Source organism: Oryzias latipes, chromosome 1 (genome assembly GCF_053564925.1).
Source record: "Oryzias latipes strain Hd-rR chromosome 1, Olatipes_Hd-rR_3.1".
NCBI classification, from domain to species: Eukaryota; Metazoa; Chordata; class Actinopteri; order Beloniformes; family Adrianichthyidae; genus Oryzias; species Oryzias latipes.
In genome coordinates, this window is record NC_136237.1 from 23,502,401 (window position 1) to 23,529,998 (window position 27,598).

General features: G+C 38.6%; 1 protein-coding gene across 1 annotated transcript; it reads left to right on the plus strand.

The window, feature by feature from the left end:
• Nucleotides 1-5,159: 5,159 nt before the first annotated feature.
• LOC101166033 (TBC1 domain family, member 9 (with GRAM domain)) lies at nt 5,160-26,981 on the plus strand. Its single transcript, XM_023957501.2, has 21 exons — nt 5,160-5,802; nt 13,068-13,178; nt 14,717-14,835; nt 15,077-15,305; nt 15,594-15,855; nt 15,944-16,151; nt 16,338-16,544; nt 16,631-16,795; nt 16,878-17,028; nt 19,356-19,570; nt 19,658-19,775; nt 19,847-20,132; nt 20,225-20,354; nt 21,183-21,281; nt 21,376-21,444; nt 21,526-21,766; nt 21,855-21,920; nt 23,346-23,429; nt 24,016-24,084; nt 25,243-25,346; nt 25,429-26,981. The coding sequence occupies exons 1-21, from the start codon at nt 5,682-5,684 to the stop codon at nt 26,197-26,199; spliced, it is 3,825 nt and encodes a 1,274-aa protein (XP_023813269.1). The 5' UTR covers nt 5,160-5,681; the 3' UTR covers nt 26,200-26,981.
• Nucleotides 26,982-27,598: the final 617 nt, after the last annotated feature.

Genomic DNA, 27,598 nt, shown 5'->3' on the forward strand with positions numbered 1-27,598 from the left:
AAATAAGCAAATGAGCATTTAAAATAAACGAGTTTGTGGCGTGAGAAGAATGTTTGGCACTTAAGTGCAACAAAATCAGGGGTAAATTAATTATTTGTCATTTTAAAACACCAACATTCATATCTGGTTAAAATACTTTAAAATAGAAAAGACAAACAGGACCTTGCCCTGGTTTTTTTTTATCTGTGCAAAACTTCACTAATTTATAAAAGAAAATATAATTAAAAGATTTTAAGAGTAACTAATTACAATTTTTCTGCAACTTGGACATAGCGGACAAACAACGTATTAATTATTTTCAAATATTAGAGAAGCTGTGACTTGTGGGGTGTTTCCTTCTCAAGTCAAGTCAAGAGTTTGGGTTTTTGCTAGAAACTGCCTTTCGTTTCACAAGTTACCACCATTTCTTAAGGTTTTGCATTTTTAGGACAGACTGTTGTCTTACTAAATGATCAACTAAAGTGTTCTTTAGGAAATGATCATTTAAATTTATTGAAGATTTGATGTCCCCACAGACCTATTTATAGTATCATGAGAGACTGTCCTTAAAGTAACGTATCATATTTACCCAATTAAACCTCCAGAGTTTTGATAAACCTTTTGGAAGTTACGAAATAGCTGATTAAAATAGGACTGGTTACTAATGTATTGTCTTTTTCAAATTGTAATTAATTACACTTACATTGTTTACATCAGACAGGGAAGTAAACCCCCTCTCAAAAGAGGGGCAAAAATCTAGGGGGATTTCAGAACAGATCATAAAATCTTCAAACTACACTCTCCAGAAATGTGGTGCAAATGTGTCTCCAAAGAATGAATGTCCACATACTTTAATTATTGCATCTACCGCACAGACTTAAAAACAACTTGCTTTTCATCCAAAGTGAAAAAGTAAAACTTGTTTCGATTATGACCTGCAGGGGGCGCTTGTTGTTGCACTTTGTTGTGTGCTGTTTTGATGAGCTCAAAAACAGTGTGGAGAACATTATTTACCATAGTAATAATGAAAAGGGAAGTCCTTTCAAGGAGCCCCAACGTCTGGAAAATTTCTGGTAAAATTTCTTGGTAAAGTGTTAATATTCTCCCGAAAGACAGTGATTTCATTTCCACTTAAGTTTGGACAAAACTTACTTTAAGCCCCTGTTAAAAGGAATGTTTTTTTACATTAATTATTGAATTTGGTCTCTTAAAATTGTAAATTTTAAACATAATGATGACATTTTCAGTAATTTTTGAAGTTACATTTTTGTTTTTTAACCCATAAAGCTCACAACATCAAAGAACTGACAGAAAATTCAATTGTGGGAGGGAGTCTGACCCTTTGATGAAATCCACAAAAAAAACAGCAATATAATTTTTTTCAGTGAGTTTAAGAGAGTATAAATTATGATACGTTGGATGATTTGGTAAGTTTTTGTTCAAAACAATATTAGTTTAAAATTCAAAAATATTCACGCGTCTTCAGAAAAAAAACACCTTCTTTTGCCCACTGACTCAAATTTGATCCAGATACAGATTTTGAGGCAGCAAGTGGTTATTTACAAAAACGAATAACAATAGATTAGTTACTCTCATCAAAAGGTTTAGCAACTCAGCATAACTTTTCCCGCTAAAAGAGCTTTTTACGTTTAAGGGAAGCAGCCGTTTTGAAATAAGCAGGAAGACCCCTTCTACTGCCTCTAGAGGAATGATGATGAACTACGGGGAAGAAAGCATGGACCAAGTTATTTATAATGTTTTCAGAGAAGTTTGGATTATACTAAAAAGAAAGGGGTTTCCGAAATTAGTGTATCAAACATCAGCCTCTTTGGAATATTTCATGACTTAGATTCTTTTGTCTTTTAAATCTTTTCTTTTTATATCTACTCTGTTTTTAGGGGGTGTTTTTTTATAGTTTTGGACTTTTATTATTAATAATTTTATTTTATTATGACCTAATACTGGGTTTTTTGGCTCTCTTTATGTTTAGAATGACCAGGAAGCGTGGGAAGAGAAAAAGAAGATAAAGTCGTTTTTGAAACGCACACTCTGCCCTGGGTTAAATCAATAAAATTAAACAAGAGTGGGAGGTTTTTCTTCCCTTTTCTAGTAACAGAATTCCTCCAGTGCATGCAAAGAAAGAGGATGTGTTTGAGGAACTAACATGTGGGACAAGTTGTCTACACTGTTTGTGTTGTTTTTGTTAAAGAGTACAGGATGTCCAATAGGGGATGTCAGACATTTGATGAAGAAGACGTCAGTCTGTTATATTTCAAGGAATACGATGGAGGGAAGTTCCCATCCCAAACCTTATTTTTCACACTGTTTTAAACTGGGACGTTTTCTTTTACTCTCTTAATTGTGTCTGTAGAAATCCATAAAAGCTCTTAACTTAAAGATTTTGTAAAGTGTAGCAGCACTGAAAGAATTTTCTTATCTTTTACTTCAGCTTTTTTACATTTTTGCAACTAAGTATAACAAAACAATTTGACCTGTCAAAGATTAAAAGGTCAAAGAGGGGTATAAATGTTGCCCCTGCTCACCCTGCAGCATAGATTAGTCCAACTCCTCAATGTGGGGGAAACCAAAATCAATGTAAATAAAGAAGTTCATAAGTCATTTCTGCCCCAGCCTTTGCGGTAAAGTGCAGTAAACAAGCCGCCTCTGACAGTGTGCAACACATTGAAACTGTGTTTCACTGCAAGGGAAAGTTTGCAATCAACCACCTGAAACCAAAGCTGAGTAAGGCTGTGAAAGTCATGCTGCTAAACCACTTTCTGTATCCTATTTTTGAAGGCTACAGACGACTGGAAACACTGTAGAAACATCATTGTAGAGGCGTCAACATAATTTCAGTTCTTGTGGGATGTTTGTGTGTGTCTTCCCCTAACATCCTGTGTTTTTCAGTACTGTTACAGTCATTTTCAATCTAATTTAAACTGTATGTCCACATATGAAAGGAAAAGGGGGAGTTCAAGGCCTGCAAATTACCCAAAAAGACACATTTGTTGGTACTTCCCTTGTTAATAGAAGAAAATCCCACTCTCTCCCTAATTTTAATGACCCACAAGGGGTTGTGTAAAACTGATGAAACTAATAATAAATAGGCTGTGTAAGAAAAATACTGGGAATCAACTAATTCAAAACGTTTACTTTGGCTGTACGTATTGTACAACCAACTTGATGAAACAGGCCTAGTTTAAAAATCTTACCATATCAACATTAATATCTAAAAAGCATCAAGAGTGTCTTCAACTTTATTTTTTGAATAACAATAGTAGTCACGGTGCAGTTCAGTGACACTGAAAGAGAACCACTCTGCACATGCGGCACTACAGAAAGAGAAGAGTTTTCAGGAGAATGAGAAGAAATTTAATGTATAAAAAAAACCCTGCATAACCCCAAAAAACCTCCAAAGACATTAAAGAGATGTCAATCAGTGCCAGATCACTCCCTCCAGTGCCTTTGAGTCGCAGTGGACTTCATGAGACCACCAAAGAGAACAATCAAGTTGAAAGCAATTTGTCAAAAAAAAACAACAACTGTGATTTACCACAGTACCTCCTGCAGACCTTTTTCCTTTTCATGTCTTTCTTCTCCATTTTTATTCCCCAATTAATGTTCTTGGTCATATCAGCATGAATTATTGTAACCCACAATGTGCAGAATAAGATGTAGAATGTTTACTAACTTCAACATGCTCTTTATTTTTAATGCATCAAACATTTAGCTCTGGTTAGTGTGACCCTGAGTTCTGGCTGGATGTTTAACAGACTCCCTTTTCTTATCTCTTTTTGTATTTTAGCTCTATTACTGCACCAGGCAATCTTGATCATGCTAGATATCCCCAGCTCCAGGTCTGTGTGTTATTTAACGGCTTTTACATGTTTAACTACCAATTTGTTAATGAAGGCAGAATCTCGACGCGTTAGATGATGTGTATCATTTGACGTTATTTTTGGTTATGAAGTTCTTGTAGACCAATGTCCTTTATGCTGTTGCTCAATGAACAATAATTCAGACCCACACGTCTATTTTAGGACTGATTTCCTCTTTTTGTCTACTTAATCGAAATCAGCACAGCCTGCTTTCTCTGGCAAACCAAGTTCTAAGACTGAAGAATGACTGTTTTATGGGTCTTTGTAGGTAATGTTTAACCAAAAAGAAACTCATCTTTACTCTTTTCTTTGTCTCACACATATTTAAGTACAGTTGATCTACATAATACATTTGTTTGTATGTAAATTCTATGCACCACTTTCTTGAGTTTACGGAAAAAAATAAAGGCAACATTGATATTTAACATGAATGGGTGGTTGTTGAGAAACAGGCACAAGATCTGTTTATGCAAGAGCTCTTTTTCTGTCTTTTTTCTACTGTCCTTAGAGGCATTTCAAAGAAAGCTTGGATCAACAATTAAGCAAGAAGACCCACTCAGATGAAAATCCTGTTGTTTGGTGTTTGTAACATCTTGTGGCATTTTTCTGATGATGGAGGGCATGTGTAAAGAAAATTAAGCTTAAAACTGCGTTTTTTGCGTGTACACAACATGCATCTACTCTGATGTATCTCATAGATGACAAGATCCATGTATGTCTTTGTTTTCCTCGTCCGAAATGGCATTTATCTGGCTTAAACCCCGTTTTCTATTGCACCGACAATGTTACGTTATCTAAGCAAGAGATTGTGTAAACAGAGAGCTCTCAGCAACAGAGAGGGGAAAGGGAGTGGGGTTGCGCCCACATTTAAAAGGGCAGATCTTAATGAACCACTGCAGCTATCCAAAAACCAAGCTATGTCCTAGAAAACAACACAGATTTGGGGGATTTGACTAAAATGGCAAAATCATAATTAATTAAGACCACTGTGGAAACACTTTACAATAGATCGAAAAATGATCAGAGTGGATGGATGGATGGATTTGATTTAAGCACAAAAATACCCAAACAGTTTCCGACGTCCCTGTAGATAAATACAAATATTGGTGATTCATAAAAAATAATTTCTAAAATAAAAATAAAATCACGCAAACATAAACATGTTATGGATGAGACAGGTGTTTTTTTATGGTAAAACAAATGCGGGGGAGCGAGGACCGACTCCACACAAAGTCCCCCCCCCCCCCCCCCGCGCTCCCGCGCCTCCACTGTCTGACGCGCTGACGTCACAAGCCTTACGTGGTTTATTTTTGCATGCGGCAGCAGGAGAGGCGCTTCTGCTGGAGCGAAGGAGGCGTCCGAAGCGTGTTTATCGGCTGTCAGTGTGTCATATGCGGCTACGGCGCGGGTTCAGCAACACCTTTGACCGCGCGAGCTCACCTGCGGTGCGGCTGCGTTGAACAGCGACCCCAACGAGCGTGACGGACGTCGTCGCACCTGCCGGTGGATCATGAACAAAGACGCCGTCTCCTGCATCGTTGTGTGCCGCAGCGAACCGAACCAAGCCGCGTGCGGTTCCGCTCCCAAACGGGGGGGCTGTTTCTAAAGCTTGCGGTGCTAACAGAAGCGTTACTGAAACGCAGGGCATTTGGACTTGTCTGTTACGGACCGAACCGAACCTTCCTTCATTTTTTACTTATTTATTTGTGTTATCGGACAATAAAAAAAAAAAACAATAGGCAAACGCACTTCCAATTATAGCCATGATGAATATTAAAATGTTTATGTGAGAACATTCCCATTGGAGCAGCGTTAAAACGAAAGATGTGGGTCAGTCCTGAAGATGTGCTGCTGGCAGGCGCGTTATGGATCACCGAGAGAGCGAATCCATACTTTATCCTCCAGAAACGGAAGGGGCACGGGGATGGAGGCGGGGGGCTGGCTGGTGAGTCCTGCTGTTTGTTTTTTAAATAATATTCTGTGATAAAAAAAAAAAAAAAAGTTATGTCTCAGAAAAACCTGGAAGGTGAAAGTCACGTGACCAGTTCATTGCAATGGCCTTTCACCTTTATTACTTTTGCAAATTGATTTAGTCACACTTTGACATCAAGCCAATCTGCTCAAAGGCCAAAGAGCAGGCGCGCAGCAACTGCCTGATGAAATGACACGGATGAGGCCGGCCTAGAAGAAGTATTGGTTGTATTCTCTGCTTTGGATTTCAGCCTGCAGACAATGCCAGTTGCTTGCTGCTGCTGACAGGCCAGTGTGTTTCTCCTCCAACCAGAAATGCTCTCTTGTTTGCTTGTTCATGCTGAATCATTCCCCTTCCTCCTCCTCCTCTCCGTCCTTCCTCCTTACTCTGGCCTGCTCCTTCTAAAATGGGTCGAGCAGTTGGAAGAAGATGAGGAGGGCGATGGAACTGAAATGGCTGGCCAAGGTTCTAGCTGTAAAGCCTCAAACCCCCACCAACCCCTCTTTAATTTGGTGAAATTTAGTTTATTTTTGACCTGAATTGCACAAACCGGTGCTGAACAGGTAGCTGAACATCTGACAGATAATGAGTTTATCATACTGATGAGATTAGAGCGGTACAACATTAACATGATTTCTCTTCCTGGCTGTTTTATTCATATAAATTGCATTGTCTTTTTGTTGAGATTCATATGAGCCAGACCTCTGTCTGTGCTTTTTTTTTTTTTAAAGATCACACTCAGTCTTTTGTTATGAATACTTAGACTAAAGCTCAAGTTTTGATTTGATGGAGAACAAGTTTGGAACCTTTGGCACAGGTTAAGTTAAAGACCCACTCCAATGAAAATGTTTTTTTTGGTGTTTTTTAACTTGTTCTTGTGGCTTTTTTTTTTTTTAACGTCTGCGGATATTAAAGGAAGCAAAATTTATAATTGTATTTTCTAGTGTTTCTTTATTCAGTTCATTTTGAAACAGGAGCAGACAAAAAAAATGCTGTTTGAAAAAGATGGCTGTTGGTCGTGCCCTCAACTTGGCAAATTTCTAATGACCTACTGCTGCACTGCAGACACTATGTCCTAGAAAACAACGCAGGCTTTTGAGTTGGGCTAAAAACAGCATAATCATAATTAAAAGACCACTAGGAACAATTAAAATAAACTAAAAGATGATGTCTTTAAACCCAAAAATGTAGGATTAGTCACTAAGAACCTACTTAGACTTGGTCCAAACGTTTTGTTTTGCTCTTTTTCAGAGTTTGTGTAGGACTACAATCTGCTGTCCTCTTAAGATGAATAAGGAGATGCGTTTCAGACCTGACATTTTCCAGACATGACACTGGGATGTGTGGCATTTGAGAAAACAGATGTCTTCAACAGTCAAAACACAACATTGTCCATGCTGACTCCAGAATGTAAAATCCAGATAACAAACAGCTTAGCTTGAGGGCTAAAGAGCTTGTGCCTTCTCTTCAGCTTGTTGGACCTCCATCTGACATAATAATGGCGCTTATAGTAACATATATTTATATTGTCTTCATTGTTAAAAATGAACAGTCTAATATGGGTAGGCTTATTTAATGGAATAAAATCCAAGTGATCTCATCTTGGAAAATACAATTTGGAATAATTCAACCATGAATCGATTTACATACAAACAAATTTAATATTTTCAGCCAAAAGCTACGTTTTTGTCTTTTTTTAATAGAAGAGTTCAACATTTTTCCCTTTTTTGTTTTGGTTTGTTTGAGGCACATTTGGAAGAAAATCGGACGAATCTATTTTATTCAGCTAATTGATGCCGAATCAAAAGTTTGTTACAATTGTGATTGATGCTTGTCAATGTGACACCCAGCCCTACCTTTGAGAGGGAAGTTTTGACATTATATCATGGTGTGTTTGTTTGACACTGAAGAAACTCAGTCTCCGTAGAATCTGCAGGAGCTCGCAAGGTATGAATTTTTTGCAGTTTGCGTTTATCTATGTTGCAGTCTAAAGGGTACAGATCCTTGCAATTTTCACAAATGTGTGTATATCGCTATTTACCTTCTGCTCCTCCGTCTCTGCTGAGTTAGTTGCAGTGGGGAAACAAAGTGTGCTTAGTACTGTTGGGGGTGATGTCATTGTTATGTAAAAAGCTAAGCTTGCTGACTTGCCTTATGTGCCAGTTGGCACTAAACTGGTGCTGCCTCCCTGCATCCCAGAAGGGTTGCCACCATGGGAACCATGATGGAGGTGGTTCTACTGTCCTATGGATTCTGAAGTGACAAAAATGTAACATTTATTTTGCTGGATGTAGAACAGCCGTGGAACACTTTTGCAGCAGCTTTCAGGTCGTCATTTAACGCGATACCTATAAACTATTCTATTTTAAATGTTGGTTGTAAAGAGAACAGACATTTTGCGTCACTTCCATACATTTGAGTATATACGTCTGGTTTATAGATCATTTTTTCCAACATTCCATGACAGAAATGTGAAGTCTTCTCAACGGTTTTTGTATAATTAGCTGCTGCTAGGTTTGCTTATCTTTCTGTGGTGTTTACTTTAACGTTATGTTGTTGAACCACAGTTTTTGTTGCTGTTGTTTTGTGCCCAAAGTATTAAAATATTCCTGATTGAATAGAGATGCACAACAACCCAACAAACCCTCTATTCATGTGACTATAAATATCAGACAAGAGTCAGGCGGATTTCTCTTTTTGCAAAGAGTAAGACAAGTTATTTTATGGGGTTAAATAAGGCAATAATGTGTTATGTAGAAATGGAGAGTTGTGTTTTAAAGTCTTTTTATAGGCTTTATCTCATGCGTAAATATCCGCTGTAAATGGTTGAGTGCTGTTGGGATGAAGAGTTTATTGTACACTCGCTGGTGATGATCACCATCAGGCTTCCTCTGGAATTCCTTCTCCATATTTTCTTTTTTCGTGGGAAGCATCTTGTTATTGCTCATGCTGATTGATTGTGAGAAGGGGGAGAGCATCACATCGGCATGAAGATTGTCTGCTTTCTCATTCAACCACCTAATGGAAAAAACTCTTAATAAGCTCAGAGAACGAGATCTGTTCTGCTCTAACAATGGAGATGCCTGTTGTCATTGTTTTGGAGGGGAAACGCACAAAACATCATCACATGATTTCGCAGCTTGTCAGCAGCTGATGGCTCACTGTGACAAACTTTCCACCCTTTCAAAGTTGTTATGTGGAACTTGTGTTCTTTGAAACGCTTTGTAAGTTGTCTATTGTTGTTATAAATGGCACAGCCACTCAAGTTTAGCAGGAAAAGGCCTTTGCTGAGGGGAACGCTGAAACAAATGCCTGCATGTCTAGGGTTGCAGGGTCCCATCTGTTGGTACCGTATTTTTCAGACTATCAGCTGCGTTTGATTATAAATCACCGCAGCCAAAAAATGCATAATAAAGAAGAAAAAAATTATAGTTAAGTCACATTTTTGGGACAAAAGTGCAAAGCTTCTGAAGAAAGGCCAGTTTCATGCTGCTCTCACACCGAACGTCCAGTTGACATCCGCTCCATCTTCATTGATGCTCGTCCAAAAATCGTGTTTATAAACTTGACATTCCTGCCGTGTGTGGGAGAAACTAGCCTCAAGTTTTAGCCACATCGCTCCATAGAAGCATTGGCTGTATATCGCATTTACGATACATGGAAGACACGGATGATGTTGGGAGATCAGATTTATTGTAAAAGAACAGATTCTCTTCCTTGTTTGTTTTGGATGGCGCTTTTTCTGCACTGCTGTCATTTGTTTGTAGGAAAATAATGACTATATGAGGCATTTTTTTTCTTTATTCACAAATAAGTCCATCCTAAGTATAAGTCACACCCCTTGCCAAATGATGTAAAAAAACGCGACTTCTACTCAGAAAAACAGTAATTATTATTTCCTAATTTGTCAATACACCCCAACCTGCATCTTTTGTTCTGCTTTGGATTCACAGCTGTCACATTTGACTAAACTGTTGAGCCAAACTGTCCTTGTGTGAATCCTCTTCAACATGGTTTAATGCTTGACTTGTTTTATCTTTATTTTAATAAAATAATGCTTTTGAAGTAGAATTACAGCCTTGAATGTGAACTGTCTGGCAATCTATAAAACAAGTACTTTGGTTCTCTTACAAATGGTCACATGTATAACAGTCACACCACATATCATGCTCTCTTGGGTAATAGTTGACTAGACGAAATTATCTGAAGTCTGAATCTTCCAAAAGTGCTTGCTAGTGGACATGTTTGTGATTTTGGGGGGGGGGGGGGGGGGGGGGGGGTTTGTTGCCAACTTTCTCATGTGGGGTTTTACCTAATGCTGGGTGACGACGACAGGGAGGTGGTACATAAAACAGACGGGGCTAGCCAGTTCCTGTGTGAAACCGCAACAAACAGGTATAAAATACACCCACACAAAGCTCTGCAATCCAAACATCTGTACCACGATGCCGTCATGGATCAGTCTTTACACTCTTGGTCTTTCTTTTGCTGTGGAGGATCAATAGATGATCATCTTTTCATCTCACCTTTTAAGCTTTTGTTTGTTGTTGTTTCAGATCTTGTGACTATATTTCGTCAATGAGAAAGTTTCATATTCACAACTGATGGTTGTTGTCAAAGTGCTAAAACAAGAGAGTAAAATGTTGTTTTATAACTATGTTTGTCAAATCCAAAATGAACTATTTTTTATTTTATTTTGAAAAATGGATGCAATGGATACAGTAAATGCATTTATATGAGCACTAACGGGTCATTGTAGCAATTAACGTGACAACAGTTTTCTACTTCTGCTGTCACAAACTTTCACAGCTTTATTATTTTATACATAAGTTCCATTAATGCTTAATTTTTATTCCCTGCATTCATCCAGCATTGTTTATAGCCTTACTACATATTACAAAGCAAAGCTTGTTCAGTGACTATGGATTTATGAAGACAACAGGCAGCAACAATTAAAATAAACAAGAAAATAATGCTTTTCTTTGCAGATCTCATAGAGAATAAGAAAATACTTGAGTTTCTACTACTTGTCTTGTCTCGTCTTTCTCTTTTTACCCCCCACCCCCACTTTTGGGGTGAGTCACACTGTTTACTGCAAAGAGCTGCAGAACTAAAATAACCTGTCTCCAGTGGCAGTAGCCTGAATGTATTCCTGATGCAAGGCGGGAAGAGAAGATTGGATCTTATATCTGATATTCAACGTGAATTTGCCCTGACATGGATACGCTGAAATAGCCACAAATATCCCTCTTTTGTGCAAAAAATAAAATAAAATTGGATGTTCTCATTCAATCATTAGTTTTATAGGTTTATGCCAAGAATATAAAAACAGAATTATCCATATTTTGTTTGCACGGAAAATTCCTAAAATGAATGCTTAAAGTTTTATTTTAAAAAACCAAGTTAATCTTCCTTATTAAACTACTAATGAGGTTTATAATGAAAAATGTAGTATTTAACAAATCAAATAAATCCATTTATTCATTTAACCAATCCGATGGACTCCTTTACATAATTGTCCAATCAGATGGAGCCCCTTTATGCCTCCCATGTAGACAAGGGGCATTTGAAGTATAATTTAAGTTATGTTTACTCTTTTTAGATTTTAAATTAAACTGTTGCAGTGAAACGGAAAAATTGTTTTTAGTTGTTTTGCTATTTTTTTCATGTATCGCAAATTATATCATCATCGCAATATTAATCACTAATGTCCCAAATCGCAAGTTTTCCTCATATCGTGCTGCCCTAATAAGTAATAATAAATATACCGGTAAGTGGGTATTTTAATTACAATAATGCAGTTTTTAGCTAAAAGCGGCAGGAGTTATTTAGAACATTGCCTCTGAGTTATGGGCAGGACTCTTGGTGTTGAAGTAAGCCTTCCCTCTTTTCCTATCATCCCTTTTTCTATACTCTCCCACTAGCTTACATCCCCTCACATCCACAACCTAACATTAGCGGTGCAAATGCAAGAATCATGCACAATATCAGATGTACTCAGCGATAGTTTTAAGCCAGATGTCCAAATGAGGACAATAAATCTATGGAATTATTTGTGTGCAAGTGGAGGCATCAAACGGGAGTCTCGGAGGCCCGTCGATTGCAGTTTGTGCGTGATAACTACAATCTATTTGAAACTGGGTTTTTTTGTTTGCTCCTGATTATTGACAATTTAGATGAAGAGAGATACTCAAAAATGCAGTTTTGATCTTAATTTTCTTTGTCTCCTCCATCATGAGAAAATGGCTGCAAGAAAACAACAAAAACAGGGTTTTCTTCTACGTGGGTATTTAAGGACATTTCTTTTCTTTCTTTTTTTTCCCCTCAGTCAAACTTTGTTGTCCTTGGGAAACATAGTTGCTGGTTCCCTATGCAACCAAGCTGTGTTTGAAATATAAGCTTAAATCAAAAGCTCAAAACATTATAAATGAGAGAATACAAAATTGTCTTTGACATTTGCGTATAGCCATGTTTGTGTCTCTACACACCGTCCGTGTAAGTGGGGCAGACTATGGCCTGAAAAGGTTTACTCAGAAGAAGTGAAATTACGTTGGTCTGGATTACCATCTTTTGGTTTGAACACAATTTCCGATTTTTAAGATACCTGCTTTGTGAATATGAAACTGTCTGAATAACAGAAGCAGATAAGAGACGATTGTAGAAGCCCTCCTGGTTTGCACTTTAAACCAGAAAAACACTTTGAGAGCCAAAAATGAAATGTTGTAAATAAAAATATACATTTTGCAAAAGCATTTTGTACTTTTGTAGTTATATTGTAGTTAGTTTATTAAAAAAAACTACTTTACATGTTGCATCCATTTTTCAAACAGTTTAGACCCAAATTAAACGTTTTAAAACAGAAAAACATCTATTTAATCACCTCAATAGAAACATGGTACTAGATGACTATACCAGTTTATTTGTAATAACCCTGGTATTTAATTTATTTGGACAAAGATGAGTACATTTTTACTCCATGAGCTGTATGGAAGTGAGTAGCATAGCACAGCATACAATATTTATTAACCTGCTGCCTTTTTCCCCTTATTATTATTAATCCTATTATCAAACATGTAAACATCAGTTTACAAAATGCGACCATGGAGCAAATAGGTGCTTAGCAATAACTTCAAATCTCTTTCTTCAAAACCTTTCTTCATGTAAAGTGTTTTTTTTTCCTCTTAAAAACACTTCTATTCCTTTAACATACCTAATTTTTGTCTTTTCTGTTGCGCCAGGTTTGCTGGTGGGAACCCTGGATGTGGTTCTGGACTCAAGCGCTCGGGTGGCCCCCTACAGGATCCTCTATCAGACTCCTGACTCCTTGTCATACTGGATCATTGCTCACGGTGTGTGGTCTTCAAATTGATGGCATGGGGAATGTTTTTGAAAGCAAGAACTGAAATGAACCACCTTATAAACGTTTTACTGTATTTGTGCGGCTTAAGAAGCTGTATTGTTTGGAATAATAAAAGCAGGCCCCCGTCCCCCTCCCTGCTTCCTCATATGAGGTTGCTACATCCTTGTTTTTGTATGTTAATCGCATTACATCATGCCTCAGTGGATTTAGAGAGTAGTGTTAGAGGAAAGCTGCTGCACGGATCAATGAATTTTTTATTTGTTCTTTTTAAATTACTTAACCACATAAAGAAGCTCAATCGAGGATTAGGCCTTGAGATAAAATGAATACAATTTTGAGATGTATTCATTATTTTGTGTTTTATTGTTAAAAGGCTGCCTGGAAAAGGTAGGCCAGTTGTTTTTTTTTCCATTTAATTGTTGCATGAATATTCCACTTAAAGGATCCAAGTGTCAAACTAACATTACACATCAGTCATATTACGCTAACTTGAATTAAAAAAAAAGGTAAGTGCAGATAGGAAAATGTTACAAATGAAGTAAAACAAAGGAAAAGTATGTGGTATTTCTTTAAAAAAGCTTAAAATCTATCATTTTATACTCAACCTAAATAAGATGATTATCCTAGAAATGCTTTTTATAGATCAGTTTGGCACATCACAACTGTATTCATTCCCTTTACCATAACGTGTCCTGTAGCTCTCAGGGGGTTTCTCTGAACTATAAAGCAAAGCCAGACTTGGATGGAGGGAAGCATATTGATTAAGACATAATGTGACGGCAGTGGATTTAGTTCTTGTTTAATAAAGTGACAGATCAACGGAAAACTATTGGACTCACTTTGAAGACCTTAATGTGCATTTAACTGATATTTTCTTATTTTTCTTTGTTCAGCATGTCTTTAGTTTGCTTGTTTCGTTTTAAGTGTTTTCTTCCTCTTTGGTTTTTCGCATGCTTACGTTTTTAAAAATGCATATGAACACATCCCCACTGTGTTCACTATTTAGGATTTACAATAGAGTTTTGAAAATTTACCCATTTGTTGAAATGGAGGCTAGAAAACAGTAATGGGCTTTCTTCCCCCCGCCTCCTTCTTAGTGTTTTCATCCGTCCCTGGAAAGATGGAGAAAGGGGCAGTCGCAGCTAATGCTGCCAGTGGTGCTCCTCTAGCAGGACGCCTCTTTGCAGGAGTGATGAAGGATGATGCGTTCACATGCCCAGACATTACTTTTGTGCAATCTGCTTCAGTCGATAAGAGAAAAAGATTGTATTTTTGATGTTTCGAGGTAAAATCATGATGTGCATTGGCCTTTTTGATCTTTAATGCATTTTTTGGTTCTGTTTCTCTTTATAAAAACAACTTTAAACCAAATTTACCTTTGAAAAAAATGAAAAAAGTCTGGATGACTTCATATTTTAAGCCAAACTTTGTCTGTTCACATAGTTTCAACACAAATATATTCCCCTTTTGAAAGCTGTATGCATTTCTGTTTCTCATGTGACTTTGTTTCTTCGATCTCTTCCACAGGAACCTCCCGTAAGGAGATCACAGAGCACTGGGAGTGGCTAGAGCACAATCTTCTGCAGACACTCTCCATTTTTGAGAATGAGAATGACATCACTACCTTTGTCAAAGGGAAAGTGCAGGTCAGTACTCTGGACATCAGGTTTATGCTGGGATTTTTGGATTATAGCCTCTATCTGGCCTGTCGGGTAACAGAAAAGAAGCAATGTAAGTGAAGCATGTTTAACAGAAAATAGTTTAAAGTAGTCTGTTAGAATGTTAGTTTTAGGTTTGGTTCGTTGACAGCTCTCTTTTGATCATTGCAGTTTACTTCCCATGTTCTAGCTTGTTGTCTGACGCTGTTCCTTTTGGACTTTGTTCTAGGGGATTATAGCGGAGTACAGCAAGAACCAGGACATTAAAGACGATGACGACACTGACAAGTTCAAGGAGGTCAGCGCCAAGTTTCGGAAGCTGTTTGGAATGCCTGAAGAAGAGAAGCTGGTCAACTATTACTCCTGCAGCTACTGGAAGGGGAAGGTCCCCCGGCAGGGATGGCTCTACCTCAGCATCAACCACCTCTGCTTTTATTCACATTTGTTAGGAAAAGAAGGTGATTCTGGAAACCCCCTGATCTTTTATTATTCACTGTTAAGTTTTTAAACATATTCTTATTATTCTGTAAATTCACAATGCAATTTAAAGTCATAACAGATTTAAAGCAAAATAAGAAAATCCCCACGTCATTAAACTTTAGCAATATTATCCGATATCAAACAGGCTCAGGAAGCAAAATGTAAAGAAAAATGCCACCAAAAAAAAAATATATATACACATACATACTTTGTTTAAAGTTCGAAGTTGAGTTGGTTTCACTCTGCCTTTTTGTTTCCACCTTCAGTCAAACTGGTGGTGCGCTGGGCTGATATCACCCAGTTGGAGAAGAGTGCCACCCTCCTCCTGCCTGATGTGATCAAAGTGAGCACGCGCTCCAACGAGCATGTCTTCTCCGTCTTTCTGAACATCAATGAGACCTTCAAGCTGGCAGAGCAGCTGGCCAACATCGCCATGCGCCAGCTGCTCGACAACAAAGGCTTCGAACAGGACCGATCGCTGCCCAAGCTCAAGAAGAAGTCGCCCAAAAAGGTGTCCGCATTAAAGAGGCAAGAAGTTTATCTATCCAATAAATCAGCGTATATAACTATTCAAAATACATTGTCTGCTTTCTAACCGAAGGTTTGAATGTTTCAGGGATCTGGATGCGAGAGCCAAGAGTGAGCGTTACCGGGCGCTCTTCCGACTCCCCAAAGATGAAAAGCTGGACGGACACACAGACTGCACCCTGTGGACTCCTTTTAACAAGATGCACATTTTAGGTCAAATGTTTGTTTCCACCAACTACATCTGCTTTACCAGCAAGGAGGAGACTCTGTGCAGCCTCATCATTCCTCTGCGGGAGGTGAGCCCTTGAAGTCAAATACTGGTTCCTGGGTCTGATATTCATATATTAGATCTATAACAAATAAAATACCCCTCAATGGTTCAATTTTGCATATTTGAGGGAACTTACAGCTACATATTTGGTTATTGTGATGTTTATCTTTCAATCCTCTGAGGTTGTATGGTGGTTTCTGGTGTCTTGAAGGTGACGATAGTGGAAAAAGCGGACAGCTCCAATGTGTTGCCCAGCCCGCTTTCAATCAGCACCAAGAACCGCATGACCTTTTTGTTTGCCAACCTGAAGGACAGAGACTTCCTGGTGCAGAGGATCTCTGATTTCCTGCAGCAAACCACCTCCAAAATCTGCCTGGAGAAAGAGTTGAACGGCAGCTTCAACAGCTCAGATGACGAGGTAAAATTTCTGTTTATATCAGCAGAGGCGTGACATATTCTTGAAGTATGTGTGACATCAACACCTGAGTGGGGGGCTGTCTCCAGGTGTACTCCCAGCATGGCTCTGTGCTCTCTAGCAGTCCTCAACACAGCTCCGGTTCAGAGACTGAGCGAACGTTCAACCTGAATGACACCAGCGTGCCCACAGCAACAGAGGCGCTCATGACCATGTACCGACGCCGCTCACCTGAGGAATTCAATCCCAAACTGGTGAGCTAACTTACTGGTAGTGATATGTGACTCTATCACAATCTGAGCCACCTTCTATATTAGTCTGCTTCTGTCTGCTCAGGCAAAAGAGTTCTTGAAAGAACAGGGGTGGAAGAACCACTTTGCAGAGTATGGAGAGGGGGTGTGCATGTACCGCACAGAGAAGACCAAGGAGCTGGTTCTCAAAGGGATTCCTGAGAGCATGAGAGGAGAGCTGTGGCTGCTCTTCTCTGGTGAGTCTAACACACATGAGTGCATGTCCTACACTGGAGCTGAGAAGCCACAGCTTGCAGACAACTCTTGGTCTAGCATGATACACTTTTCACACAGGGTTTCATCGCCTTAAAGACCCACTCCGATCATCTTTTGATCTATTCTAAAAGCCTTCCCAGTGGTCTTTTAATTACTTTTTTGCTGTTTTTAGTTGAAATTATATAAAAATATTCTATTTCTCATATTTTAGGAGATAGACCTTTTAGCCAAAATGAAGAAACTAGGACATTTCTGCAGAGCGGTGGGAGTTCATTGAAAATCACTCTCCAAAATGTGGGCAGGACTGTTGACAGGGTAGTAAGCCTGTCTCCATTTCCCATCATCCCTTTTTTTATACTCTCTCCCCTCATACCCCCAACCTAACATTACTGGTGCAACAAAAATGGCAAACAAAATTGGAACTGTCCAGCCTTACAGTTGTGATCCAGATGCCAGTTCAAACAAGGAAAACAAAGATGTTTGTGGATCTATTTGCTGCATGCAACAGAATGGAACGGAGCAGTGTGGTTTCTGTTTTTTTCAAATGACTTTTTTGTCTCTGCTCTTGATTTGCGATTTGAATAAAGAAATACTCAGATATGCAATTTTGAAGTTAATTTTTCTTTATGTCCTCCGTCATGAGAAAAATGCTACAAGAACCTGTTAAAACACCAAAAACACCTTTTTTTATTGGAGTGGGTTTTTGACGTTTCCCTCAAACCGAAGGCATGTGGTGATATAGCATCTCCAATATACCAAATTAAACTTTAAAATGTTTTATCTGCATTAAAAGTGTCAAAGTACTATTTTATGTAATTTGCAAACTAAAATTAGATAATCATTGTGAAGCGTCATCAGCTCTGAGCATTCTGCAGTAGCGTACAGGTGATCAAGAAGTGCCTGTTTGCATCAACATTCCTTTGCTGTGCAGCAGCGTGCATTCATCCTCACCTAAGCACAGCACATAGTTTAAAAAACAACACTGACCTATTTCTTCCTCCTCCGGTCTGTTTGTTGTCACACCTGCTGCAGGTTTACTGTTAGCACCTGAGAAAAGTGTTCACCGCACTAACCACTTCTTCAAGAAAAAAGTGTCAACCACACTTGACTCAAAGGTGCAATTTCACAATGAAAGTTGTTGACATAACCCGACCTGCAAGCCTGGAACTGGTGTGAAAATCTAACTTCAGTGTTATTTTCGTGATCAAGTGCAGCTGAAATATAAAGACAAAAACAAATAATTTTCAGACTTGAAAATATAAGAGACCTGTTAAAAAGCAGACAGTCAGATGCCGTAAAAACAGTTTTTTTCCTTTCCTTACGTCAAAAGTTTATTTATTTTATTTTATATAAAATATCAAATTGAATATTACCTTGCGTGGGTCCCTTCGCTGGGTGTGCTCTGGTTCCGGGGGTCTCCTGCCCCCTCTCTCCTGGTCTGGCCGGTCGGGCTAGGGAGGATCTAGTCCCCCTAATGATCACATGGTACAGTTTGGCAACATGCTTGCATCTCCACCCCCACGTGCACACTGTCACACTGCTCCCTGTCTGCTTCATCCCTCGCTTCTAACCCACAGTGTATTGATGGACAGATATCTTCCGCTTATCTTAGGGTCAGAATTTCACTCTTGGATGTAACATTTGTCTTTCCAGCTGAGCTAGCATAAAAAGCTGTAAAGCTTAAAATCATAACCCACTCAAATTAGCAGCTTGGCACTTGTATCCCCTTACTTTCTCCCCCCTCTCTTTTTCTTCTATTCCCCCCCTTCACACTTTTCCCCTCTCTCTTTCCTCTGTAAAAAAATAAAATAAAGGATTTTATATATATATATATATATATATATATATATATATATATATATATTATTAAAAAAAACATCAACCTTTATTGTACTGGTAAAACCAGGACAAGTTAGAAAACAAAAAGGATATTTACCAAAAACTGCTGTTGTTTTGTAGAAGTAATTTTGAATATTATAAAATATATATCAAATAGGCCCTTTTGAAACATCCGAACTGCATATGTAAATGTATATTTATTTTAATAACATTTATTTTCTTTTAAGATGCATATGTTGGACGTATAGACAGAAGTTTACTTTGCCTTACATGCAAAATGCAATGCATAATTGTTAAAAGAACTAAAATATTTAGTTTATTTGTGCATAGTTGTGTACTTATATTAGATGTTAAGGGTTTTTTCAGGTTTCGTGAATCTGTTAAAAGCCGTTATTGATTTGATTGAACTTTTAGCCTTTTTTTTAATCAGGCAGCTCTCAGCTTTTAAATCGTTTTTTTTCTTTTTCAGGGGCCATCAATGAAATGACCACTCACCCTGGTTACTATGAAGACCTAGTGGAGAAATCGATGGGAAAGTACAACCTTGCTACTGAGGAGATTGAGCGGGACCTGCACCGCTCCCTGCCCGAGCACCCAGCTTTTCAGAATGAAATGGGAATCGCTGCTCTCCGCCGCGTTCTCACAGCGTATGCTTTCAGAAACCCCAACATCGGCTACTGTCAGGTAAACTGATGTTTTTTCTTTTTTAATGCTCAAGGAAACTTGACAGTTCTTGATATCATTAAAAAAATGTTTTAACCTTGATTCTAGGCTATGAATATTGTGACATCTGTGCTGCTGCTTTATGCTAAAGAAGAGGAGGCTTTCTGGCTGCTGGTGGTGCTCTGTGAGAGGATGCTCCCCGACTACTACAACACTCGGGTTGTAGGTCCGTATCTGATGTTGTATTTGCTTGTTTTTTCTGTTTTACCTTTAAGCGAAACTCCGTTTCTTTTCCAGGAGCCCTTGTTGATCAGGGGGTGTTTGAGGAGCTCGCCCGTGAGTACGTTCCTCAGCTGTACGACTGCATGCAGGACCTCGGTGTGATCTCCACCATTTCCCTCTCCTGGTTCCTCACTCTCTTCCTATCTGTGATGCCGTTTGAGAGCGCAGTGGTGGTTGTAGACTGTTTTTTCTACGATGGCATCAAGGTCATTTTTCAGTTGGCGCTCTCTGTGCTGCACGCCAACATCCACCAGCTGCTGGGCTGCAAAGACGACGGAGAAGCCATGACTGTTCTGGGCAGGTAAAGAGATTGGCTAGCTCTCTGGTTTTTTTTTCTATGTCGCAGTGCCAGTGCTCCTGCTTTTTTTCGCTGATTCCTCTCGTCTGCTGCAGGTACCTGGACAGTGTGACCAACAAAGACAGCACCCTCCCTCCCATCCCCCACCTGCACTCTTTACTGACCGACAACGGAGAGCCACATCCAGAAGTCGACATCTTCAAACTGGTCTGCAATTCCTATGAGGTATTACACCGGGAAGGATGTCGTTTTGTAAAATAGTATTACATTCAGCTGCAATCAATACACCAAGATTTTGAAACAAGAACTTTCATTTTACAATCTTTAAACGTGAAAATTGTTGCCAAAAATTGACTTGGTGTATAAAAATGTGTGAAAAACCAGCATCTTTTGGCAAATATTTGAAGACTGTCTATAATCGTTTTAGTAGACTGAAAAAATCGGTTTGATCTGCCTTTAAATAGCTGCATAATATACAGCATGGCAACGTGCAGGCCCTAGTTATCGTGTTTTTTTTGCTTAGTATGTGAATTTTATGTGATCTTTTTTTTTAAATGAATAAAGAGCAACAACCACTAGAGGGCGTGTTCTGTCTGTCATGATTAACAGAATAATTGTTCATATGTTGCACTAATACACTAGATAAACTAGTTATTTTGATCTAAACGAACAAATAACAAGAATAAAGTATTAAAAACTGGTTAAATATTTATTTCTTTTGTAAGTGACCATGGTATAAGCGGGTTAATGGCCTTCGAATTTTGCATTATCAGAAATCAACGCACTTTGCAACGGACAGTTCAGACTTCCACGGCGTGCGTTAATTTCTGATAATGCACACTTTGTCTGCCATTAACCCTTACCTAGTCTGTTATTATGATTTACCTTTCAAGATGAAATATCTGTTCCTCTTCCTGTATTTTGTTAAGAGTGACTCATAGTCCAAAAAATAGTTATGTCAGGACTCAGAGAAATTTCTCCAGTTAACTTTAATTTCCCTTCTGAAGATCTAAACTGACCTATTTGTTGTTGTTGTTTGTCTTTCTGTGTCAGAAATTTGGCTCCATTCGAGCAGATGTGATTGAACAGATGCGATTCAAACAGAGATTGAGGGTCATTCAAACTATTGAGGATACAACAAAACGCAACGTGGTAGGAGCCTTGTCTTTCATCGTTGGCCAGCCTTCGTATTGAGCTTTATTATTATTTGACCATGTGTTCTAGATTCCTACTCCTGTTGTTTCAGGTCAGAACGATTGTAACTGAGACGGCTTTCAGTATTGATGAGTTGGAGGAGCTTTTTGTTCTCTTTAAGGTATTTCCATATTTCTGGAAGACTCAAATTTGTTGAGGAATTTTTGCGTTATTTATTGATGCCCTCGTATTTGTTCTTCAGACTGAACACCTAACCAGCTGTTACTGGGGCGGCAGCAGTAACCCTACAGAGCGTCATGACCCCAGTTTACCATACCTGGAGCAGTACCGCATTGATGTGGAGCAGTTCAAGGGTCTGTTCAACCTGCTGTTCCCCTGGGCAAACGGAGCCCACTCGGACCCCCTGGCTGCTCGCGTCTTCCGTCTGCTGGATGAGAACGCAGATGGGCTCCTCAACTTCCGGGAGTTCATCAATGGACTGGGTAAGAATAGAAATGTTGGTTTTGTGTGTTTGAAGCTTGTTTGTTTCTGTTAAAATGCTTTCTTTCTTTCTGAAACACGTATTTGTAGGGGTTCTTTATCATGGAGATCTCACCGAGAAGCTGAAGCTCCTCTACCAGATGCATGTGTTACCTGGTGAGTTTGCATTGGTTGGTTTATGGTTCCACAGAAAACTTTTATATGGTCTTTACAGAAACTGTTTCCAGATGTTCCTGTCTTGGTATTTTTATTATAATGTCTGCAAATTCTGGATGGTGTTGCAAGCAAAACAACAACCAAAGAACAAAAATATAATGCCATGAAAACACCAAACCTTCTGTCAATTCAAATGCTACCTTAATTGTTCAACCAAATGTGACAAAAACGAGATTCTCTTTATGTTTATTGATGAGATTTTAACGGGAGAAAGTCAGATGGTTTTATTGATGGAGGGTTGGAGGAAAGCCCTGATTGTTAACGTTATTAAAAAAACAGAATAAAGACCAACAGCGAGGAAAATTGTAGCGTCAAAATTGCTCACCATTTTTTTGTACCTGTAATGTTAAGTTGGTACATACAAAAACGGATGAATGATGGGAAGAGGGGGAGGCATACTACGCACCAACAGTCCTGCTCACAAGTCAAATTTCTAATGAACTACTGCTGCTCTGCAGAAACTTTGTCTTGGAAAACAACACAGGTTTTGTATTTGTGCTAAAAACAGCATAATTATGGTTAATTATAATTAAAAGACTACTAGGAGCTATTTTAGGGATAGATCAAAGGTTGATTTGATTTGAATATTTTGGGGCTGCCTTGCTTTTAAATTCTTACCAAGTTTTACACTTTCTCCCAAATAGCTTACAGCCCCTGACACCCCCAGCCTAACATTACCGGTGCAACAAGAATGCCAAACAAAATTGGAACTATTTATGTCCTCCATCATGAGAAAATGCTGCAAGACATGTTAAGAACACCCAAAACATTTTTTTTATTGGTGTTGGTCTTTGAGGTTTCATCCAAACCAAAGGCATGTTTTAAAGCCACAATGGGCTAAAGTCCATGTTCTACCTTTGTAGGCATTGGCTGGTGATATAGCATCTCCCATGAACAAAATGAAACTTTAAAATGTTTTATCTGCATTCAAAGTCTCAAAATACTATTTTATGTACTTTGCAAACTAAAATTAGATGATCATTTTGAACTCTTAACTTCTTAAATGTGCTTTAGCAAGCCAGTGAAAATGAATGTATGTCCTGGAGTTTTGGTGGTATTCAAGCTGTTAAACCTTTTACAAATCTGCTGATGGTATCAAAGAAATGCTAGACCAAGTACTCGTGACAACGTAGAAAAGACTTATTAGATCTAATTTATCAACACTTTTGGGTTCTTAAAGTTGCGCTAAAATCTTCTAGATCTTTTATAACTTGTTTTTCTTTTCACTGTTAAAAAGAGTTAATAAATATAGAATTAAAAGAATTTGCAGTTTATAGAATTTTGTTTTTGAATGAGATTCAGATCTTTACATTTCAGAGGAATAAATCTCACCATTGCTCACAATTCTAAATTGTTTTTTCCCAGAGTTCTCTCCTGAACAGGAGCCTGACTCTGCCTTTGAAGCCACCCAGTATTTTTTTGAAGACATCACTCCAGAAACCTCCATTGGTAAGATGAGTTCCTTTTTTTTTGTTTGAAGTTATGCACTATGAGAACGGGAAGCAATATTTTATATATTACAAAGCATGTGTCTCTTTACCTATTTTTTTTTTCAATAAAGTGATGGGGAAATGTACAAAGACTATAATACTGTTAGTAAAATGTTGCTTTGAACAGCTATGACATTTTTACAGGAAATATCTTTTCTGAAAAACAACATGGTTCTGCACTAAACATGCAGGAAAAGAAAATTACTCAACAGTGAGAAATTGCAAAAGTGAAATCCAATTTTAGTGGGAATGGGATTTACGCCGTAGCTTCAATTACTATGAGTTCACCACAAAAGCGTCATTGTCCACTTAGGGGTGAGAATGAATGCGCTGCTTGGTCTCATCTCTCAGTTCAATATTTTTCACAAATGTCTTGGATCACAGTTTTTGGAAATTACCCGATCCCAGTCGGCTTTTTTTTTTGTTTTGGGTGTTTTCACTCAAATGTAACGAATGCAGCCAGATGCTTGAAGACAACCGCACAGACTCTAGTTTATATAACTGGATCATTTAATGTGTTTAATATAAGTTGAGTTTCTTCTCAGGTCACGACTCCAAGTGCAGAAGTGAGAAAGATGACGGATTTGTCCGCGTCACATTCAAGACTGAAAAAGGTCGGAAATCTGTTATTTTCAGGATGTTTGATGATGCTCTTGTATTGTTAATTATTAAATAAGAAGTTTTTAAGTTTTGTGTTAATGTTAACTGCAGTTATTCTGTAACCTGTGCTGCTTAGAGTATGTTCGGCTACTCAATAATTTTACAACTTCTTTTTTTATTCTAAGTCTGCATAGCCCCCACAGCTTAAAGCTAAACACCTGCAGGGTGAAAGGTGTGAAGCCATTTATAGCAAAGCTTATTGCTCCAAGTATGTTTGTTCACTCACTATTCCAAAGATGAATGAAGCATAGCAGGATAAGCCTCTAGGTTATATTTAATATACAAATGCATTCACTTCATGCTTTGACATTGAATTTAGGGGAATAAACATGAGAGCAATTTAACCTACTGCAGGTGTTTAGCTTTTGCTGGTTTAGCTCTATTATTACCTCTAATAAAGCAAACAGGTGCTTACGTTAGGCCTAACATATAGGTTAAAGCAAAGCTTTAGAAGGGCAACGTTTAGACGGTTATCGTTTTTTAATTTATTTTGCTGTGATTCAGACTTACCCTGAATGTGTGCATTCATCTTCAAAGAATCCCCAACCCCACCACCTAAATAAAAATACTGGTTCCAAATTCTGATGGTTAGTTGCCAAGACCCACGCCGACCATCTTTTGATCTGTTGTGAAAGCATTCCCAGTGATATTTTAAGTATGATTGTCCAAAAAATGTTGATGATGGCTAAAATAGTTTTTGCAGAGCTGCATTAGTTTATCATAAATCAGTCCATAGTTAAGGGCAGGACCACTGGCATGGACCAACCCCACCCCCTCTTCCCCTCCCCGTTGTGGAGTGGAGAGGAGCAAAGAGGCTGTGACCCACCCAGTGTATTTTCTAAATCACAAATGCCATCTTTTTCAAACGGCGTTTTTCATCTTCTCCTGATTTACAACAATTTGTAGAAAGAAGTACTCCGAAATGCTATTTTAGTCTTGGCTATCTTTTATATGTGTCCTCTATCATTTGAAAAATGCCACAAGAACACGTTAAAAACACCAAAAACACGATTTTCATCGGAGTGGGTCCCTAAGGGATTGAGTTTATGCTGGTAACAAAATCATCTAACATATGCTTTGAGATTATGATCAACCTTTTGTTAATTTCACAGTGAAGAAACTGAACACTCCAGATTACCGTCACTACCTGAAACTGTGGAACCAGGAGACAAAACCTAAACGAGAAAACACCAAAGACCTCCCAAAGCTGAATCAGGTAGGACTTTGTCTCCTTGCTGCGTTAGTGTTCAGGTCAAGGGGCTCAGCTGTCACTGACATTCATCCTTTTTGTCTTTCAGAGTCAGTTTATTGAACTTTGCAAGACCCTCTACAGCATGTTCAGTGAGGATGCAGCTGAACAAGAGCTGTATCACGCCACAGCAACAGTCACCAGTTTGCTGCTGGAAATGGGGGAAGTAGGGAAACTTTTCACCTCCTGCACCAGAAAGGAACGCAGCCACGCGGGCAAAACCGAGATGAGCACGTCCACGAGACGTTTCTCTGATCTCAAACCCAGCCAGGAGGGCCAAGATGTGGGAGACGCGTTTCTCCCGACTGGTCATGGGAACAAATCGAGCCCCTGCGAGGAGGAAAAAGCTGGTAGTGACCAGCTGCCGCCCATGCAAGATATCAAGCTGGAAGAATCCCCTAAAGACACAGGCACGTCCTCTGCCATGCTCATCTCCGACGACGAAACCAGAGATGACACCTCCATGTCCTCTTACTCCGTGCTCAGCGCAGGCTCTCATGAACTGGAGGAAAAGCTTCAGTGTGAAGACATTGCGGATGACACCGTGCTGATCCGCAGCGGCGCCGGCGGTGACCGGGTCAGTGGAGCTCACAGCAGCAGACTGCCGGACAGAGGCCTGCCGCACAGCACAAGCATAGACAAAGACTGGGCCATCACATTCGAGCAATTCCTGGCCTCTGTCCTCACCGAGCAGGCCCTGGTGCAGTATTTTGAGAGGCCAGTGGAGGTGGCTGCCTCCATAACTAATGCCAAGAACAAGAGGAAAATTAGGCGCCCCCTGCTGTCAGCGAGTGACTATGAGATCTCTCTTTCCGGATAAGACTCCAGTCTAAGGAACTGTGCTGTCCTGAAAGGAGGGGAGGAATTTTTAAGAATGAAAGTAAATGTGGGAGTAAATGTAAACACAGCAGCTTCTTTTATAGGAAATGTAAGAGTTTTATTGTAACAATCATTAGAGTCTGTCCAGCACAGAGAAAGCAACACATTAATTTATCAATAGCTCAGATAAAGTCAGTGTGATCGTATAGCATCTGTACATTAAAAGACAATATGCATTCAATGTTCGTATAATAATCTCTTGTACTTTCAGATGTATAATCCATAGACACTATATCACATTTATCACATTTAGTCAGATTGTTGCGTTACTTTACATCTTAATGCTGTCAAAAGCTTTTTGCTATATACAGCAAATTTAAACTACTAAAACAAAAAAGTTCAACAGTGAAGTGAATTTTTACATGTTTCTATGTCACCTGTGCTGTTCGCCACAAACTCAACTGTGACCTGCTGAGTTTGAAAGTGATAGTGGTCATTCCTGTTTTTCTTTTGCTATAAATCCTCACTGGTAATTTATGCTGGATTAAGGAAATATGATCTGGTTTTTAATCTTGAAGATATACTGTAGGAATTTATTACACTAAAATGTTTTTTTTTCTCCCTTGATTCATTTTTTGTTTTCTACACAATTGTTTTTATAAATCTGTCTACTCTGTGCATTTTTTCTTTTTTTTAAACATTTTTTGTTATGTCGGTGGGTTTATTTTTATTTGATTATTGCTCTGGATGTTGATGTATCACTAATTAAAATTACATCATTTATTCAGTCCAAGTTTATTCCTACAAGAACTTTGTCTATAAAAAAAATCAAGTTAAACCTGCTTTCTGCATCTTCTATCAACATAATTTGATGTAATACAGAGTAGAAAGTAGAATTTTGCTGGTATTTTTGTTTTTAGATTTTTTTAACAGATGATTAGGGATAAATTTAACCCTTGTGCTATCTTAGATGACCCCACCCTTACATCGACGTGTTCTCCCTACCATGACAAAGGTGGATAAAGGTGGAAAGATTTCATGTAATCCAGACACCAGTGAAGATCACAAATCATTGAAGAAAAAAGGTTCAGCGCACCGTCTAGTGGGTCTAGATGACCCAACGTTAAAGTCCCTAGGATAGCACAAGGGTTAAAGCACATTTCTGCTGTTGGATTAAACACAGGCCCCACTGCCATCTGGTGGAGGAGAGTGACCCACTTCTACTATAAGGTTAAGTAGGAGTTTTTTTGAAATTGTGCTTTAATAGTGCACATTTAGGTTGTTAAAGAAATGTTTTTAACAAAACTTTGATTTTGCAGATATTTACAGATAATGAAATCTGCTGAGCTTTAACTTCTACTATCTCTGAATCTTGGTGAATAGACATTTCATAGATAGAA